Source organism: Somniosus microcephalus, chromosome 17 (genome assembly GCF_052327205.1).
Source record: "Somniosus microcephalus isolate GS21.2 chromosome 17, FLI_Smic_1.0, whole genome shotgun sequence".
Classification (NCBI taxonomy): domain Eukaryota; kingdom Metazoa; phylum Chordata; class Chondrichthyes; order Squaliformes; family Somniosidae; genus Somniosus; species Somniosus microcephalus.
The window spans coordinates 33,964,219-33,985,064 of NC_141003.1; the positions used below are offsets into that span (position 1 = coordinate 33,964,219).

Sequence of the window (20,846 nt, forward strand, 5' to 3'; positions counted from 1 at the left end):
TGGAAAAAATGTTTTAATTTTAATTAATTCACCACTTACCTTGTAAAAAGCAGGCCTTACGACTGCTTTTTAAATGTGTAAATTCTGGAGACTTACCCTGCTGGGAAAACCTGCAAAAAAAACGCAAGTTCGATGCGCACGCGCTGCCTCTCCTGCGCACGCGTTTGAACTCTGAACCCCTTCTTTCAGGGGAACGGATGTGCCAGTTTCCTGCGCATGCAGGAAACCGGCACTTCCATTGGGCCTACGGGTGAGTACCCTGTGCATACTCACCCGTGGAGACCCGAAGATCTGGGCCATTATAGATTTCAGGTCACGTGAAATCTACTCTGCCAAAGAGGGAAAAGCAGAAGGAAGGAGGCAACACACACAGCCCCTTTCGGGTCAGGATATCCGGGATCGAATCATCCACCTGCGGTACCAGTGACCACAACCTCAATTTCCCTTTCAACATTAGTCTCACACCTTACCTTCCCTCTGTTACTGACCATCTCAGCATCCTCTTGGCCACAATGCTGAAATAAAAGCCACCACAAAGCAAACTTTCCAATCCAACTTTATCCACATATGCATCCAATATTACAATAAAACTAAATATAACTAATCAGCATTGTCCGTTTCCTTAGTGAGTGTCTTGCGTGTGCCTTTGCCTATCCTCGTGCTGTCATGCAGTGCTACCTGAGTGGCTGCAGCATGGCTGGTGGAAGGCTTTCAGTTGGGTACTCTGCAAATGGCCTTGCAGGATGACCCCGAGGAGCTGCTGGCTGGGAGTGTGAAATCGAGTGATGGTGTTTCTTCTCTTTCTTCACTCTCCTTCCCCTCTTCTTGTTGCCCCACTGACTGGATTTCTTGGGTGTCTGAAATGAGGAAGACACAAGGGTAGGGTTGTGGTGAGGGGAGGCGGGCATAAGAAAGAGGTGCATGCTTATATCATGCGCTGCTTGTAAATCATACGATCTTGTGGGATGTGAGAAGGAGGATAGTGTATGAGGATACCAGCATGTTGTATTCTTTCAGCCCCACTGCTGGCCAAGGGTTCAGCCATGCTGTGCCAAGAATGGCCATTACCGTCTCCTCCAAGGGGCTGAGGTGAAGCTAGGAATGTGAAGTGTGCCTCATGTTTGGTAGAGATTGTTGGTAGGTGAGTGATGGGGGGATTGTGCATTGAGCAGTGTGCCTTATCGAATTTCATGGCCAATGACTTGTTTGCTGATAACATGGAAATTCTGTTGTAATTGTTCGATAAGTAAGTTGCTTTCACAGGCAACTTGGCTTCTGAAACTTCCATGTTTTGTTAGTACAGTTCTTTCTCATTGTCACATGAAATCTATTTATAACAATTAGAGAATTAATAGTTTGTAATATCTTTCTGCTACATAGGGCCAACACCAACTACAGTGACAAGCGCATCTACTGTGGTGTATGTAACCTGTTCCACCTTAAGAGAACTTAAGCCTGTTCCACCTTAAGAGATGTACTACTTTCTCTGGCTGCTGTATACGTAATACCGGTGGTGACCACCGGTATATAAGCACTGTGTAGTAATATTGTATTTAGTATAGTCCTGACCTCCAACCAGTAAAGACCTGTTGAACTTTAATCTTGTAGTCTGTGTTAGTAATTACAACTAGAACACACAGACTTAACAGTGGCGACGAGTCCGATTCTTACCCTGCGGCAGTTTATATCCACGGCGGCTTCGTTCACAGAACGGACGTTGAAGAGAGGCTTCCACCCTCATCACCCTGCTGGAAGACACGTCGTGCGGCAGACATCGAGAAACCAGAGTGCAGAAGACATCCTGAACTCGAAGCCTCCATCAGCGGCTGTCAGCTATCTTCTTTCTACCTCGGTGGTGGGTAAGCCGGGCAGCGATGCGACCAGAAAGTCGGCCGCATTGGCTGTACAGACAGGGAGGGAAGACGGAGGAATAAGGGCGGTGAGATCGATCGCGACCGGAGATAAGGGCCGGGCCGCATTCGGGCCGAAAGGCGCAGCGCGGGGACATCGATCGCGGCTGGTGATAAGGGCCGGGCCGCATTCGGGCTAAAAAGGTGCAGCGTCTGGGGCAACTGAAGGCGCGAGAGCCGCGGTGAAGCAGAGACAGCGTCGGGGGACGGGTGAAGACCGCCAAGCGTGGGAAAACCGCCATTTTGTAGGCGGAGGACGAAGACAAGAGCGGGAAGCCGCCATCTTGGATAAAAATAAAAATAAATTAAATTGCAACGATGCCTAAACATGGGAACATTTAATACCTTTGATAGCGACATCGAAGATTGGGCCATGTATGTAGAACGCATACAAAATTATTGTAAAGCAAATAAAATCCCAGATGAAGAGAAAGCACTAACATTATTAAACTTAATGGGTGCGAAGACATACGGGCAATTGAAACACCTTTTATCACCAGATGAACCGGCGGATAAGACGTTCGAGGAGATTGTTACTGTCCTGAAAAATAATCTAAACCCCACGCCGCTGATGCTAGCGGAATGATTTAAATTTTACAGCAGAAGGCAGCTGAAGGATGAAAGCAATGCTGAATATTTAATGGAATTGCGTAAGCTAGCAAAGTACTGTCAGTTTGGAACGAGACTGACAGAGGCGCTACGAGATAAATTTGTGTGTGGTTTATTAAAAGAAGATACACAAAAGCGACTGCTCGAGGAGAATGAGCTGACGCTTGAGAAAGCGGTCACTATGGCAGCAGCACACGAAGCCGCAGCGAGAGGCACGGCAGTAATGCAGCTACGGTCACCGGAACTCAGTACAAATAAATTGGGTTTGAGTACTGTAAAATGTTATCGTTGTGGAAAGACAACGCACGATCAGAACCAGTGTTGGTTTAAAAACCAAGAATGCAGAACGTGTGGCAGGCTTGGCCACATAGCTGAAGTATGCCGGTCAGGAAAGAAGACCAGCAACAAAAAGTCACCGCAAGGAAAATACATAAAGGTACACAAGGTGACAAAGAACAGTTCGACCGAACAGAAGTCAGATTCAGACGCTAGCAGTAATGAACTGGGTAGCTTAAGAGTACACAACGTTGGTAAGGATGCAGATCTCCAGACAATTTGGGTCACCCTTCAGATAGCAGGAGTCCAAGTAAAGATGGAATTGGACACTGGATCGGCATTGACGGTCATGAATAAGAAAGATTACAAAAAGTTATTCCAACATATTCCCCTACGGGATACAAAGATTATATTGAAAACATACACGGGGCAAAGAGTGTACCCCATCGGAAAGATAGAGGTAAAAGTGGTCCACAAGGGCGAAGAAAGCCAAGTAATGGACTTATATGTGCTACCTGAAGGAGGTCCACCACTACTGGGATGGGAGTGGATTAGGAAAATGAATATGGACTGGCACTCCTTGAAGGCACTAACGGTAGATTCCGGGGAAACAGATGTCAAACCTAAACAATTGTCCAAAATATTGGATGATGCTAAAGAGGTGTTCCAGCAGGGACTGGGAACACTGAGAGGAATTACGGCAAACATCAAGATTGATGAACATGCACACCCAAAATTTTTGAAAGCCAGACCGGTACCCTATGCAATACGACCTACTGTAGAAGCGGAACTGGAAGCGCTAGAACATTCAGGTGTACTGTCTAAGGTAGATTGGAGTGAGTGGGCTACGCCCATTGTTCCCGTTATGAAACGTCCTTCAAGCAACAAGCCAGGAGAACCAGGGAAGGTTCGCATCTGTGGAGATTTCAAAATCACCGTTAATCCGGTGCTTCACACGGTGCAGTATCCGCTTCCGCGGATTGAGGATATTTTTGCTTCGTTGTCTGGTGGGAAACACTTCACCAAGATAGACCTTGCGCAGGCGTACTTGCAGATGGAGGTTGAAGAAGAGTCACGCCAATACCTCACGATCAACACGCATCGAGGTTTGTACCGGTACAATAGGCTGGTTTTTGGAGTGGCATCAGCTCCAGCAATTTGGCAGAGGGCCATGGAGCAGGTATTACAGGGAATTCCAGGCACACAATGTTACCTGGACGATATTCTGATTACAGGTGATGGTGATGAAGAACACCTCGCAAACTTGGAACTGCTGCTCAACAGACTGAAAGAGTATGGACTTAGAGTTAATCGGCAGAAATGTGAGTTCTTCCAGAAGCGGATCTCGTACTGTGGTCATGTCATTGACCGGGAGGGGCTTCATAAGTCTCCTGACAAGATAGAGGCAGTTGTAAAGGCTCCCGCTCCGGATAATGTCTCTCAGTTGAGGTCGTTTCTAGGATTGATTAACTATTACCATAAATTTCTACCAAATCTATCCACGGTACTGCACCCGCTAAACGCTCTTTTACAGAAGGGGGTACCATGGGAATGGAGCGAAAACTGTAAGAAGGCATTTTGCAAAAGCAAAGAATTGATCACCTCAGAGGAAGTGTTGGCTCACTTCAACCCAACACTGCCTATTCGGTTGGCTTGTGATGCTTCTCCATATGGTATTGGGGCAGTACTCTCACACAAGTTGCCAAATGGCACGGAAAGGCCAGTCGCGTTTGCATCCAGATCATTGACCTCCGCTGAGCGCAACTATGTGCAGAACGATAGGGAGGCTCTCAGCCTTGTATGGGGAGTGAAGAAGTTTAATCATTACCTGCAGGGCCAAAAATTCACACTTCTGACAGACCATCAGCCGTTGGTATCCATTTTTAACCCTAAGAAGGGTGTTTCAGTGATGACAGCACAGCGTCTCCAGAGATGGTCCCTTTTCCTAGGGGCACATCAATATCAAATAGAATTCAAAGGTACGAAGCAGCATGGCAATGCTGATGGGTTGTCGCGCCTGCCACTACCTGAAGAAGAAGAAACGACGAAAGTTGACCCTGTTGAGTTATTTCATTCGACCATCATCGAGTGTTTACCAGTCACCAATGCAAGTATTGAAAGAGAAACCAGGAACGACCCGACACTGTCCAGAGTCTACGAGGTGACAGTGAAAGGATGGCCAACACGTGGTGATCCTCTGTTACTGGCATTCTCGGCAAGGCGAGACCAGCTGTCCGTCTGCCATGGTACTTTGATGTACGGGACAAGAGTGATTATTCCTCCCAAGTTAAGGGAAAGAGTTCTAAAAGAACTGCATGAAGGTCATCTGGGGGGAGTTAAGATGAAAAGTCTTGCTAGGGCTTATGTATGGTGGCCGGGTATTGACCAACAGATAGAGGAGTTGACGAAAAGCTGCGCTGGGTGCCAAAAAGTGCAAAATGCACCTCCGATCGCACCACTACACCCATGGGAATGGCCTTCAGCCCCATGGCAATGCGTACATATTGACTTTGCTGGTCCATTCATGGACTCCATGTTCCTAATTGCGGTGGACGCACATTCCAAATGGCCAGAAGTGATCAAGATGAATACCACTACTTCAGAAAAGACAATTGCGGTGTTAAGAACAATATTCGCAAGGAACGGATTGCCAGAACAGATCTGTTCGGACAACGGACCACAGTTCGTGTCGGAAGAATTCCAAAAATTCTTAAAGAAGAATGGGGTGAAACATTATACCTCTGCCCCATATCATCCGGCGACAAACGGGTTGGCCGAGAGATTTGTCCAAACATTCAAAAAGGCAATAAAGGCCATGAACGATGATCAGATTCCGCTACAGCACAAGGTGGACAATTTCCTAATGGCATATCGAAACGCCGCTCATGCAGTGACTAACCAAAGTCCTGCCATGATGTTTTATAACAGGAGGTTGCGGTCCAGGTTGGACTTGTTAAAACCAAATGTGCGGAGGGAAGTGGAAAACAAACAGTTCCGGCATCTTAATAACAAGACCACTCGAAGTTTCGACGTAGGACAACCAGTGTTGGCAAGGGGCTATGGAAACGAAAAATGGCAGTCCGGAACAATTCGGGCCAGACAAGGACCTCTGATGTACACAGTAGATATTGGTAACAATGTGATAAGGCGTCATGCGGATCAACTGGTAGAATCGAGAGCAAGGGTCGAACACATGGTTGCGACAGAGACAACTGTGGAAGACGTTAATGAACCTGAAGCATCTACCTCGGCAGGGAATGTACCTGATGATGATAACACCCAATGCATGGGAGACCAACTAGAGGAGTCACCTCAGCAACAGGAATCAGAGACCACTGAAAGGTGTTATCCAAACCGAATCAGAAGGCCTCCTGAGAGACTGAACCTTTGAACTGTTTATACCTGAAGTTATATATGTTATTATGTTATGTTAAATGGGGATATGTCTGTTAAGCTAAAAAGGGAGGATTGTGGTGTATGTAACCTGTTCCACCTTAAGAGAACGTAAGCCTGTTCCACCTTAAGAGATGTACTACTTTCTCTGGCTGCTGTATACGTAATACCGGTGGTGACCACCGGTATATAAGCACTGTGTAGTAATATTGTATTTAGTATAGTCCTGACCTCCAACCAGTAAAGACCTGTTGAACTTTAATCTTGTAGTCTGTGTTAGTAATTACAACTAGAACACACAGACTTAACATCTACAGCTTCTGAAACTACAATTACTGGTGAGTAATATTGTTTCTAATTGTCACATGAAATCCACTCTGCCAAAGCTGATCAATAAAATGTGTTGTTCTTGGAGCTTCATTAAATTACTTTTGAGGTTCAGTTGATGCATACACAAGTGTATATATCGGTACTGCTTGAGCGTGTTATTCTAAATCAGTAGCATTACTAATTATAGCTTCAGTATAATAAGATTAATACAAATAAACTTTGATGATTTTAACGGATCATGCAAGAATGTAGAACAAACTGACTAACTTGGCTGAAGTTGCTTGTTGCCCCAAGAAATTAAGTGCAGTAGTGACTTCTGGGCCACACTATGGGCTGGATTTTCATTAAGCTGTCGGGAAGGAGGCGGGACTACAACTTTCGGGTTTTAGTCCCGCCTCCATCGACGTCCGGCCTATCGACGCGATTTTCCCTTGATTGACCTTGTTGAGCCTGTCCAGCGGGCTCAGCAGGCCAATTAAGGGCCACCCGGCAACAGGTGACGTCACAGACTGAAATTTCATCTGTCAAGAGCTTTTGACAGATGAAATATCAGTGTTTCACAGCTGTTTGAAGCTGTCAAACACTGTCAGACTGACTTCTAACCTGAGTCCTTCTACGCAGACTCAGTTAGAACTGTCACCGGCACTGAAAGCTGAAGGCTGTCACTTTTGACAGATCGCAGCCGTTCGGCTTTCAGTTCCGGCTGAGTGATGGACTCCTGCATCCTAGAGGAAGAAAGGCTGTGAAGGTAAGTACAGGTAAGTAAAACTTCTTTACATACTTTAGACACACCAAACACACTTACCTTTGCACTCGTGCACCCATCACTCACCTGAACACCGACATCGCGGCCCCTCCAAGTCCTTCAACCCGACGGCCCGCCTGCTCTAACCTGGCGTGGTTTGGAGCCGTCTCCGTATGCTTCAACATTAACTTTGTATGTCCGGCAGTTTTGATAGATCGGCAACAGCTCAGTCCCGTCGGTGCCGGATATAACAAAGTTTCCTGTAGCTGGATATCTGCGGGAAGGTCTGAATCTCCTGCAGTGCTGCCTCTTGAGCCTGGCGTCCAAGTCAATAGAAAGTAAAATTGTCTGGCGTACAATGGGCAGCTGATCTGATCCCTTTGATTAAGCAGATGCATTTTAGACCCTCCCTTATTTCCAGCAGAATTTAGGGCAGAACCTAAATGGGGCTTAAAACTGGCAGATCCTCTTTCCTCCCTAAATTCTGTCCATGATCCATTCGGTTTACATCCTACTAAGGCATCCACATTTTGGGGATTTTGGTTGTTAATGTCTTAACATTTATTCTTTTTCTTAAGGTATTACACATTCAACGCTTATAAGTACTACGCCTCAAACTACAGTACCTTCATGTATGGTATGTCAAATTTAGTGCTGTTAAATTAAGACTTCCTGTATAAAAATCAATTAAAAAAAATTATAAACATCTTGTTGACTTTTACTCCAAGTACTATGATGGAGTTTCTATCAAGTGTGGGGAAAATTTACTCTGCTTACAGCCTGGAAAAACAACTTAAACATAGTAGGAGGATTTCCTGTGTTCTTTGATTTATAAGCTCATTTACAAAAAACACGGCCTAGATGAAGCCGAAGCAGTATGAAACTACCTCCTCCAGATGGTCTCACACCACTACACAATCGTTACATCACTTCCAGTTCGTTGCTGTGAACTCCAGTTATATTGTACTTCTTGGGGGTGATTTTCCCAGCGCTGAGGAGGCAGGTTTGGAGGTGAGACAGTTGGCAAAATCGCAAAAAGTGAGGGCGGATTTGGAACCCGCCTCCAACCTGCCTCCGCGCAATTTTGCCGGAGGCGGTTTTGATGGGTGCGATTTGATCCCGCCTCCATCAATCCAGAGAGGGAGTTAAGACCCTTAAATGGTAGATAAGGGCCTCTATAATCCTATTTTGACAGGCCCTCGTTATTTTACCACATTTTCAGTGTGTTCCACGACTCTCCTAAACCACGCCAGCTAAACCTGGCAGGTTGACAAGAGGTGGCCTCCTCACAGCTGCAGCTCCACCATTAAAACGGAGCTTTCATCAGGGATCAGTTGTAGGTGGTAGAACCTTTGTTACAAAGGTCTTTCAGCACTTTTAGCAGGCCTACCGAAGTCGGAGGTGCTGCAGCTTCTATCTCTCAACTGTGGGACCTCCTTGGAAGACCCTCTCCCCGCTTGGACTGAGCGCTTCCCCAATGAAGGTATCTGTCAGCAGCATGGGAACCATTTATTTCCTTTCACCGTGGAGCTCAGTTTCGGATGAGGAGCAGTCACGGCAGCAGCAGAACCAGGCAGCTCAGCAGCAACAGCAGCAGGAACGCCAACCTCCTGCTCACCCACCTGATGCTGCACAGGGCAGAAGGCGCCAGCGCATGGAAGTACATCGCCGCAGGAGATACCCCCCTCTCAGGGTTTACAGACAGAGGATGAGCTACCTCAACATGAGTGAGCAGCAGTGCCAAAGAAGGCTGAGACTTTAGCGAGGGGTTGTTGGAGACATCTGCACACTGCTGCACCAACAACTGGAGCCCAGAGGAGCGGGTGGACACCCCTTACCAGTGGCTGTCAAGTTCACCACCGCACTCAACTTTTTTGCCTCAGGCTCCTTCCAGGGATCAGCAGAGATCAGCGGCATCTCCCAGTCAGCCACCCACAGTTGCATCACGCAGGTTACCGATGCCCTTTTCGCAAAGGCCCACAATTACATCCACCCTCTCAAGGGATCAAGCAAGTGTAACCGCGCATTCATTTGGCTTTGCCAATACGGCAGGCTTGCCAATGGTGCAGGGCGTCATAGACTGCACACATGTGGCCCTTAGGGCACCCCATTGCAACCCAACTGTCTTTGTCAACCGTAAGGGCTTCCACTCCATCAACATATAGCTGGTGTGTAACCACAAGAAGGAGATTTTGCATGTTTGCGCCAAGTTCTGTGGTAGTTGCCATGACTCTTTCATCCTGCGGAACTCTAGTGTTCCTCCGCTCTTCAATCTGCCAAACCAACTTAACGGATGGCTCCTTGGTGACAAGGGCTACCCCCTGAAGAAGTGGCCAATGACGCCGATCAGGTGGCCAACTGACGAGGCTGAAGAGTGCTACAATGCCAGCCACATTTCGACCAGATCCATCATCGAGCAAACCATTGGCTTGTTGAAGATGCGATTCTGATGCCTTGACAGATCAGGTGGAGCCCTGCAGTATTCAGCAGCCAGGGTCTCCAGAATGTTCATGGCCTGCTGTGCACTGCACAACATGGCACAGTGCCGTGGCTTGCAGCTTCCTGATGAGCAAGTGGCTCAGTTGATAGCCCCCTCAGATGAGGAGGAGCAGGAGGAGGACCAAACGCCGGCCTATCGACCAGCAGCAGTGGCAGCACGCGAGCACATAGCTGCCCGTGATGCAAGGCATGCACTTATCCTGGCCAGATTTGCATAGCTTGCCCATGTTGGCACATGTCCTTGGCTCCGTCTTAAGACATGCTAGACAATGGACATGACTCTCTGGCCTCCTTTCACTCTGGCCACCAACCTGACCACGCAAGTGTTGCGGGGCTCGCAATGTGGAGCTGCCTAAGGCAAAATAACAGATTCCATCACGCCAAGTTTGCCATCAAATCATTTTTACACTTTCAAACAGGGATGGCATTTTGTCAATACACAAACATTCACCCAAGTGGCTACCCCTGTGACTAATGGTGCTTTATTTTTCTCTTATGCATGCTCCTAGGTGGTGCTCCCACTGTGGCTTCAGCAGAAGTGGAGGCCCCTTGCTCACTTTCATGCTGCTCCTGCTTCGACACCTTTGGCGGGCGTCCTCTGGGTTTACGAGCCTGTGAGGGCTCACCAAACGTCTGCTCCTCCTGCGGCAATGCAGGCTTGAGAGCACCTTGCTGCACATCAGGGGTGCCATGGGGACCCGTCTATGCACTGGCAGTCCTCCTCAAAAGGACTTCCATGAAGTTCTGGTTTCTCTGTTCAATAGCTGCCCATCGTTCCTCCAGAAATGTCAGTCTATTCTGAACAATCACCATGTTTTCCTCACTCCGGTGACTTATTGCCTCCATGGCCATAGCCATTCTTTCTGTGGTGCTGCATATATGCGCCATTTCCTCCCCAACGGCACTGCTCAGCTTAGAGTTGGTCTCCTCCTTCCTCTCCACACTCGCAGTGACCCTGGGGACAAGACCTGTCAGAGACTCCTGCACCTGCTCCTGGAGTTCCAACATTGCTCTCCTTCTGGATGGACCCAGAGGTACAGGGTCCCCATGCAGTGGAGCAGAGCCCTCCACCAAGGACTCTCCACTGCTGTCCCTGTCTCCACCACCTGCTGATGCTCACCTGTGAGATGTGATACACACAGTGACAACATTAATATATGTCCCGAAGGTCCCACCGAGGTGTGCGTATCTGCGCTGGTGATGGATGCGCTTAATTCTGCTGACGCTGTGTCCTCAGAGGTTGCAGGTTCCCCTGGGGAGTCTTGATTCTCAGCCTCTTCCTTGTCAACAGTTGGGGGGGCGGGCTCTATGAATGGTCCTGTGGGGGAGTAAAGGCATGGGTTAGACATTTGACGGAAATCTGGCATGCACATGCAATAGTGCAGATGCTCAAGTGGCATTCTAATAATGTACAGCCATTTCAGTCATTCAATCAGTGTAAATGAGAGAGGCAAAACTATTCTGTCACCAGCTTGCTCTGCCTTGCCCGTCTGTCCGTCCCCCACTTCCACCTCTGCGCCGGCGATGTCCAAGGCCGCCTCTTCAGCCTGGGTGCCCTCCTCCTGTCTTTGCCCTTTCCCTTCTATTGTGGGCTCTCTTTTCCTGCAGTGAGGGAGACAAGTGGAGTTGGAGTGAGAATGATGGCGTGAGTGTAGAGTCCAGAGCATAGATGCTTAGAAGGAGACAAAGATGGAGTGAAGTTCCATGTCCAAGGGCCCTCCCTGTGTGTTGTTAGTCGTTGTCATTGCATAACATTGAAAGGGAGTGTGAGGGCAGCATAGTCGAATAGTCAAGTGATTGCGTTCACAGGGATGGTGAAGGCTGCAAAGGTTGTAAGGGTAAAGTGGAATGTGGAGGAGGAGGTTGACAATGCAGAGTGCTGGTGATGAGAGGGAAGGGGAGCAGAAGGCTGGTCAAGCTGAAGGTATACTCACTTTGCCTGATCTTACAAGGTCATTGAACCTTTTACGGCACTGCATCCATTTTCTGCTGCACACCATCTGGAGGTGATCTCCCTTGCCAGCTGTACCCAGACAGCCTTGGTTTCTTTGGGAGGCCTCTTCTTCCCAGATGAGGGGAAGAGCACCTCCCTGCTGGCTTTCACCCTCTCAACCAACATTCCCAGCGCCTCATCTGAGAACCTCAGGAAGGCCTTTGCCTTGGAGTTGGCCAATGTTGAAGCTGAAAAAATGTTGGAGGTGGCGCACCATCAACCAAAATCCGGTGGAATGAACCAAGGCAACAAGCAGCCCTTAAAGGAAGCTGGATAAGTGACATCAACAGAGGCAAGTTTCAGTCCCAAAACACTAATTGGCACAGGGGAACCCACACCTCTGAAATCAACTGGCCAATTAGGGGAAAAATCGCAATTTTTTCGTACCTCTCAGTGGAAGCAAGTTTGGAACCCACCCAAACCGAAACCCACCTCCATTGGGAAAATCACCCCCCTTGTGTCAGTGTAATGAGAATATACATTGTGCTGACATTTAATGTGGAGCATAACTGCCTCATCAAATAGATATTGGCAAGAATAAAGCACAAAATTATGTCACCATTTTGGTGGAAAATTGATGTTATTATGCCCAATTTATTGCCCAAATGCCCTTAATATTCCATACTTTGTAAAATCTAGCCCACTGCATTTACTATCTTCATTAACTATTTTAAGTCTTAAATGTGAAATTCCTACCAGTTCATAGTGTTAAATAAATTCCATCTTTTTATAATGTTGACATTTTTCACACAATCACAATTTCTTTGGTATGTTTTTAATTTCTAGGTTGGACCAGATCCCAATAACTCTTGTATTTACTACAGCTGTCGAAACAATACACAACTGATTCATGAAACCACATGTGGAGAGTCCTCAACCTGTTCTGAGGTTTGTACCATGAAGAGGACATTCTTGCTGTGATGCACTGGTGGTACAAAATGTAAGGCAGAATAGTAGGGTTGGGTGCTCATAAGGCCCATGCTGCAGTGGCCTCAGTAATGGCTGGAAAATGATATAGAGGCCAGCGCTTGTCTTCCATCTATCCTGAAATGTAACATTGTATTTGAGTGCCCTGTTTACATTTACTTATTTGGTAACTCACTTCCTGATGTTTCTCTTAAAACTGTGTTTAGCTACAATTATTGTAATGGATTTTTGTTTGTTCCTTTGGTTTTTTCTGAATTTAGTTTGGTTCGTGGGAATTTTGGGCCATTTTCCAATTAATTTTTGAAGTTTAGTGTTTTTATTTTTTCATTTTTAACCTATTATTGAAAAAAGTTCTACTCTCAGTTCAAACCCTTTGCTGATGGGATGGGCACTCCTCTGGAACTTTGAATTGCCCTCAGGAAACTTGAGAATAAGAGGGAGTTGTAGAGGAATTTTCAAAGGGAGATCTTCCTGCACCCAAGATGATTTAGATAGATCTTCAATTACTCAAGCATGTGGGTACACAGACCCTGCCAAACCTGCTTAGGATATCACAGGAGATGTGCCTTCACCACCTACACTTAACTAGGGTGGTCTTTCTGTGGGTTAGGATTTCCACCTGCATTGGTCATTTGGTTGCACAAGCTGAAAAGTAGTTTTGAGATGCTGGAAATTGAAGGAGTACATGCACAACTGGCATTCCAATGTGTCTCAGTAAGTGTCTATGCGTCATGCATCTAAAGAAAGACTTACATTTATTTAGCGCTATTCACAACCTCAGGACCTCCCAAAGTGCTTTACAGTGTAGTCACTATTGGAATGGAGGAATCTAAGTTGGTTTACAATGACTTGCGTTGATGCCTTTAGAATATGTGAATTTGGCATGGTTTCAGTTCCATGCTGGTTCTTGAAGGTGTGCCCTACTCTAATACAGGTGTGCATGAGATGCAAGGAAGAAGCTGTAGGTTTGTGTGAAACCAAGTAGTAAATGTGAAACAGGTTATCAGACAGCACTTGTGGGATGCAATTTTGGGCTGTCTACCTGATACATAATACTTACTGGTTAATTTTACCGTGCCAAATTCCTTGACGTGTTCTGTCTTCTGCATCCAGGTACTTTCATTAGTGTAATTATTACTTCAATATTTTAAAACATTTATACATAGAACCACAGATGTTTCAACACAGAAGGAAGCCACTTAGTCCATTGTGTCTCTACTGGCTCTTTGCTGGAGCTATTGAAAATTAATTCCAGTGCCCTGCTCTCCCCATTCCTCTGCTTCAAATATTCATCCAATTTTCCTTTAAAGGATGCAATGGTTCCAACTTCAAACATTTCCTGTGGCAAAGCATTCCATGCTCTGTGTAAAGAAATTCTGCTAAACCCATCTCCCCATTCTCTTGGTATAATTTTAAAATGATATCACTGACTCTCCCACCAGAAGTAGTCCTTTGCTAATCACTAAAACAATTCATTTTGCAATTTTAAAAACTTCTATTAAATTCCCTTGTTGCCTTCTCATCACCGGTGGAAATAGTCCAAGTATCTCAATTCTCTCATCATAACTATAGTTTTCTGGAAAATCTGCATTATATGCGCTCTGTGGCTTTAATGTCCTTCCTATAATGGGGAGCCTAAAACTATAACCAGTGTTTTGTATAAATTTATCGTTATTTCTTTATTTATAAAACTCAAAATGGCATTGGCTTTATTTATGGCTTTATCTAGCAGCACTCGCACTTTTAGGCAATTATGTATTTGAACTTCTAGATCTCTCTGCTCATCCACACCCTTCATTGTCTTTCCATTCAATTTCTTGTTCTCAAAAAAATGTATTACCTCACATTTATCCACATTAAAATGTACTGCCATCTGTCTGCCCATTCTGCTAATCTGTCTATGTCATCAAGCCTCCTACTTTTGTGCTATCAGCAAATTTTAAAATTGTCCCCTGTACCCAAATCCAATTCACCGTTATATACTGTGTAAGAAAGTGTACCCCACTTATAGGAACAGGAGCAGGCTATTCAGCCCCTTGAGCCTGTTCCACCATTCAATTATATTATGTCTGATCAGTATCTTAACTCTATCTACCCACCTTGGCTCCGTAACACTAATACCCAGTCCTAACAAAAATATATCAATCGCAGTTTTGAAATTTTCAATTGACCTATCTGTATTGATTTGTATGTGGGTTCAATGATGACACATTGATGAAAGAGAATGTCTTTTAATCTAAAGTATGTTCAACTCAGTTAACAGCATTACAGGAGACACCATCTTAGAGATCCATCTAAAACGAAACTAAAACTAAACTCCCTCTCTCACATGCCCTCTGCTGGTAAGGCATAAATAATCAAACAGGCAAATATGCTGGTAAGGCATCATAATCAAACAGGCAAATACCATCACTATTTGCTGATATCATTACATCTCCCTTTCTTAAAACAAAAGTATTTTACTTTTATCTACCAACATGTTTTCTTTGTATTACTCTGCATTTTAACTGTAACACTTAATGAACTTACATTATCATTATCAAAGTTTTTTAACCTTGTTTTGTGTGTTCACATGAAATATGTAAATACACTAAAACTTGAAGAGAGAATAAGATAACATTACTTCCTTCTATAACAAGAGTCCTTAAACTTGCTCAATGAGTCTCTCAGGAGGCTTCACGCGTCTTGAGGATTTTCTGATTGATTGTCCTTGAATCTGAGTTGTTGCCTCAGATGATGATTTCTCAGCTGTGTGATCAGGTTGTTCAACAGTATCAATCTTTTGACCTGCTGTGTGATCAGGTTGTTCAACAGTATCAGTCTTTTGACTTGCTGTGGCTGGTCCCATGAGAAGATCTCGACGATTTCTTCGCAGAACAGCACCCTCATCTGTCTGAATGGTGTATGATCTTGGTTGAACTTCACTCAGGACAGTTCCCTTCTGAGTCCATATGTTTCTTTTGTCTTTGAACCTTACTTGGTCACCAGTGTGGAGTTCAGGTAGGTTTTGTGTTCCTCTGTCATAGTAGTACTTTTGCTTTTCTTTCTGTTCTTTGAACTTCCTCACTTTCTCCCCCTCTTTTGTTTTCAGGAGTTTCTCCGGGATGGGTAGGTTTGACCTTAGCAGACGTCCCATAAGGAGTTGGGCTGGTGACATACCACACTCGAGTGGCGTTGTGCGGTATACAAGCATGCTCTGGTAGAAGTCAGTTCCACTGTCTTTTGCCTTGTACATCAGTCTTTTCACTGTCTGGACCGATTTTTCCACTAGTCCATTGGACTGTGGAAAGTGAGGACTTGACGTTGTGTGGACAAAGTCCCACTCTTTGGCAAAGTGTCGGAAACTTGCATTGTAAAACTGGGGTCCGTGGTCTGTGAAGACCTCGCTTGCCACGCCATGTCTGGAGAATATGGCTTTCATACATGTTATCACAGCATCTGCAGTGGTGGTGTACAGTCTACACACCTTTGGATACAGGGAGTAATAGTCTGTGACTACAAGATAGTCCTTCCCTTGACATCCGAATAGGTCAGCGCCTACCTTCTGGTAACATCTGTCTGGTGCTGGGTGTGGCTTTAGTGGTTCTACCGGATTGCTTGCTCGATATTTCAGGCATATTGTGCAGTTTGACACCTCATTTGTCACATCTTGCTTGATTCGTGGCCAGTACATCACCTCTCGTGCTCTTTTCTTACACTTTTCGATTCCCAGATGTCCTCCATGGATCCTTTTTAGCATCTCTTTTCTCAGACTCTTTGGGATAACTATTTTACTTCCTTTGTAGATGATGTCTTCGACCACTGATAGTTCCGCCCTGCAGTTCCAGTACTCTGCCATGTCAGGTGAGCAGTCTTGCTTCATGTTGGGCCATCCATCCAAGATGCTTTTCCTCAGTCGTCTCAGTGTTTCATCTTTGTTTGTCTCAGTCTTTATGAGCTCCATTTTTGCATCTGCTATGGGCAGTGCACTTGTGATCATGTCCATGTAGGCATTCACTTTTTCATCCATTTTGGTGTTTGCGGGCTCTCTTGGGTCAACAGCTCTGGACAACGTGTCTGCTGTATACATCAGCTTACCCGGTGTGTATGCAACATTCAGTGTATAGCGTTGCAGCCTGATCATCATTCTTTGTATTCTAAGCGGACAGCTATTTAGTGGCTTTTGGAACAATGCAATCAAGGGCTTATGGTCAGTCTCTACACTGATTGCTTGTCCTGACACAAACTGGTGAAATCTTTCACAGGCGTATGTGATGCTGAGCAGCTCCTTTTCTATTTGAGCATATCGCATCTCCGCATCTGTCATTGAGCGCGATGCATATGCAATAGGTTGCCAGTAGTCATATTTTTGCAGAAGAACGGCACCGAGCCCACTCTGTGATGCATCTGATGATATCTTGATGGGTCTCGCTGGGTCATAAAACCTCAGAACTGGTTCCTCTGTGAGCAGTTTCTTTAGATCGCTCCATGACTTCTCATGCTCATGATTCCATTCCCATTCTATGTTCTTTTCAGTTAGTCGTCTCAGTGGTGCCATCTTTTCTGAGAGGTTGGATATGAATTTACCCATGTAGTTGATCATTCCATTAAACCTCTGCACGTCCTTTTTGCATTGTGGCTTTGGCATATTCTCAATGGCTGACACCTTTCTGGGATCTGGTCTGATGCCCTCACTGCTAAGGATATCTCCCACGAATGTCAGTTCTGTCACCCCGAGCTGGCATTTCTCTCTATTCAGCTTCAGGTTTGTTTTCCTTGTTGCTTCCAGTACTTTTTTCAATCTCTCGTCATGCTCAGTTCTCATGGTTCCCCATACTATGATGTCATCCATTGATGTATCAACTCCCTCCAGGTGCTCATAGATCATATGGATAGTTTTGTGATACACTTCAGGAGCTGAGGCAATGCCAAATGTTAACCTTAGGAATCCGTATCTGCCAACTGGACTGTTCAACGTGCACAGTCTTGAACTTGCCTCGTCCAGTTTCATCTGCCAAAATCCTGATGATGCATCTAACTTGCTGAAATACCTTGCCTTTGCAAACTGTGACATGATTTCCTCACGTGTAGGAAGCTTGAAGTGCTCTCTCTTTATTGCTCTGTTTAGATCTCTTGGATCCAGGCAAATTCTGAGCTTTCCATTCTTTTTGTCCACAATGACGAGGGAACTCACCCACTCAGTTGGCTCATCTATCTTCTGAATCACGTTCAGGCTTTCCATCCTGTCCAACTCTGCCTTCAGTTGCTTTTGAAGAGCAAACGGAACTTTTCTGCATGGATGTATGACCGTTGGCATACTTTTATCTACTCTGATCGTGTGTTCTCCTGGAAGGCAGCCTAGACCCTGAAATAGGTCGTTGTACTCTTTCATGAGTTCATCATAGACTGTCTCTCCTTCGCTTTCCACAACGAGGACTCTCTTTACCAGGTTCAGTCTCTCACAGGCTATTAAACCTAGTATGGCTTGCACATCATTTGGCACCACGATTAATGCTAGCGTGTGCTCTCTGTCTTTGTGTGTTACTTTGACAATGCATTTTCCTTTCACTGGTATATCAGTACCTGAGTATCCTGTCACTTTCACTTTTATTCCATGTATCTTTGGTCTGGGTCTAATTTTCTTAAAATCAGTCTCTGATATCACATTAACTTGTGCTCCAGTATGCAATTTAAATGGAATGTGTATGTCATTCACTTTTAGTGTCACCATCCAGTCTCTTTTTTCTTTTTTGTTTTCAGACACAACATCCACATAGAACTCCTCTATCTCGCTTTCATCTACTGCATGGACCTTGCTTTGTTGCGCTTGGTTCTTACAGCAACGGGCATAATGGTTGTTTTTGTTGCAACTATTGCATGTTTTACCATATGCTGGACACTTTCTTGGTGTATGCTGTGTACCGCATCGACTACATGACTTTCGATTGCCCCTTTCATTTTTGTTCGCTGGCCACGCCTCTTTTTTCACATTGGCGCTCTTTTTGTTAAACGGTTTGTGTCCGTTCTTACTCACTGCATCCACGTTGCAGCTACTGTCACTGAACAGCTCCTTTGCCTGCGACTTCACAGTTTCTGTAGCCCTACACAGTGCTATGGCTTTTCCCAGGTCTAGATCTTGCTCTCTTAGCAGTCTTTCCCTTAGACCATTATCTGGAATACCACACACCAGTCTGTCTTTTATCAGCGAGTCTGTCAGTCCCCCAAATTCACACGTTTTGCTTCTGTTTCTCAGTTCAGTCACACACTGATCAATAGGCTCTCCCGTTTTCTGTACACATGTGAAAAATCTGTGCCTCTCAAACGTCACGTTACGTTTAGGTATGCAGTAGGCCTTAAACTGTTCCATTATTTTATCTAGCTTCATTTTGTCTCCATCAGCAGCGAATGTGAAGTTATTATACACCTCCAGTGCTTCATCACCCACGACATGTAAGAACACTGACGCTTTCATTTTATCACTTTTCTCGTCAGCTCCGATTGCCGCTAAATACAACTCCAAACGTTGTTTGAATCTCCTCCAATTTTCAGCCACATTACCTGTCAACTGAAGCTTCACCGGTGGGTGTAAACCTTCCATTTTTCACTTCGTTAGCTATTCTCCAATGGTAAGTAATGATGTTCTCTTTTGGCTTGCTAATATGTGGAGAGCTGATTTCGCTGGATAGCTTGCTTGCCACTATCTCGTCGAGTTGCTAACTTCAGATTTTTCCTCTTCATCTCTTTCAATCACTTCTTCTGACACCATGTATTGATTTGTATGTGGGTTCAATGACGACACATTGATGAAAGAGAATGGGCTAGATTTTCAGTTGCTTGCGCCAGCAGTTAGCGCCTTAAGAGAAGTGATTTTCGGGCGCTATGCGTGTAGCGCCTGGGCGCAGCGCAGTTTGCGCCCCGCCCCAAATTAAGTTGCCCGTTAGCGCCGGCGCAAAGTTTAGCGGCCGCCCGGATGCGCGCGCAGAAAATGACGTCACATCATCGTGCAACGCCCTTTGGCCGCCCCGAATCCAAACTTCAGTTGGACCGCCGCATTGTGCGCCTGGCGTCCAGAGTGTTTGTAAAATGGAACGCAACACACCCTGGGGAGCGCAAATTAAAGGGCACTCGTACAAAAGGCACTCTGCATGTGTTGTGTGGAAGTAAGCGAGCGGTCTATTCATGTTTCCGGGCACCAATAATAATTCCTCCTCCTCCTCCTCCTCCTCCTCCCCCTCCTCCTCCTCCTCCTCCTCCCCCTCCTCCTCCTCCTCCTCCTCCTCCTCCTCCTCTCCCCCCCCCCCAGACTTTGCATTTGAAAAAAATACATGCACCCTTCCCCTTTAAGAGCTCACTAGCACCAGAGTGTCTGCCGTGCGCTGCGCCCGAGCTCAGGTGTTGCGCTCTCCACCGCCGGCTTAGCGCCTAAAGATACTAGTGGAACGCCTCTTTTAGCGCTCCACCAACCTCTTAGGGCGAAGCCACTGAATTTCCGGCAACGGGGCGCTACTTTGGGGCGGGCGATAACTTCAGGCGGGCGCTAAGCTTAGCGCCCCAAAACTGTCTATACTGAAAATCTAGCCCCTAGTCTTTTAATCTAAAGTCTGTTCAACTCAGTTAACAGCATTACAGGAGACACCATCTTAGAGATCCATCTAAAACGAAACTAAAACTAAACTCCCTCTCTCACATGCCCTCTGCTGGTAAGGCATAAATAATCAAACAGGCAAATATGCTGGTAAGGCATCATAATCAAACAGGCAAATACCATCACTATTTGCTGATATCATTACACTATCCTCAACAGCTTTTTGGGGGAGAAAGTTCCAGATTTCCGCTATCCTTTGTGTGAAGAAGTGCTTTCTGAACCGCTTAGCTCTAATTTTAAGGTTCTGCCCCCTTGTTCTGGGCACCCCACCAGAAGAAATAGTTTCTCCCTATCAATTGTATCAAATCCTTTAATCATCTTAAATACCTCAATTAGATCACCCCTTAATCTTCTATATTCAAAGGAATACAAGCCTAGCCTAGGCAACCTACCCTCAAAATGTAATCCTTTTAGCCCTGGTATCATTCTGATGAATCTGTGCTGCACCCACTCCAAGGCCAAAATATCCTTCCTGATGTGCGGTGCCCAGACCTGAGCACAGTACTCCAGATGGGGTCTAACCAGAGCTCTGTACAGCTG

At 45.7% G+C, this 20,846-nt stretch overlaps 1 protein-coding gene across 1 annotated transcript in view; it reads left to right on the top strand.

Annotated features, from left to right (window-relative positions):
• Positions 1-12,676, top strand: part of LOC147105628 (uncharacterized) — a 54,139-nt gene extending 41,463 nt beyond the window's left edge. The window contains exons 11-12 of the mRNA XM_086010928.1: positions 7,842-7,900; positions 12,542-12,676. Coding sequence (XP_085867054.1) covers positions 7,842-7,900; positions 12,542-12,676 — 194 coding nt within the window. The remainder of the gene's footprint in view (positions 1-7,841; positions 7,901-12,541) is intronic.
• Positions 12,677-20,846: the final 8,170 nt, after the last annotated feature.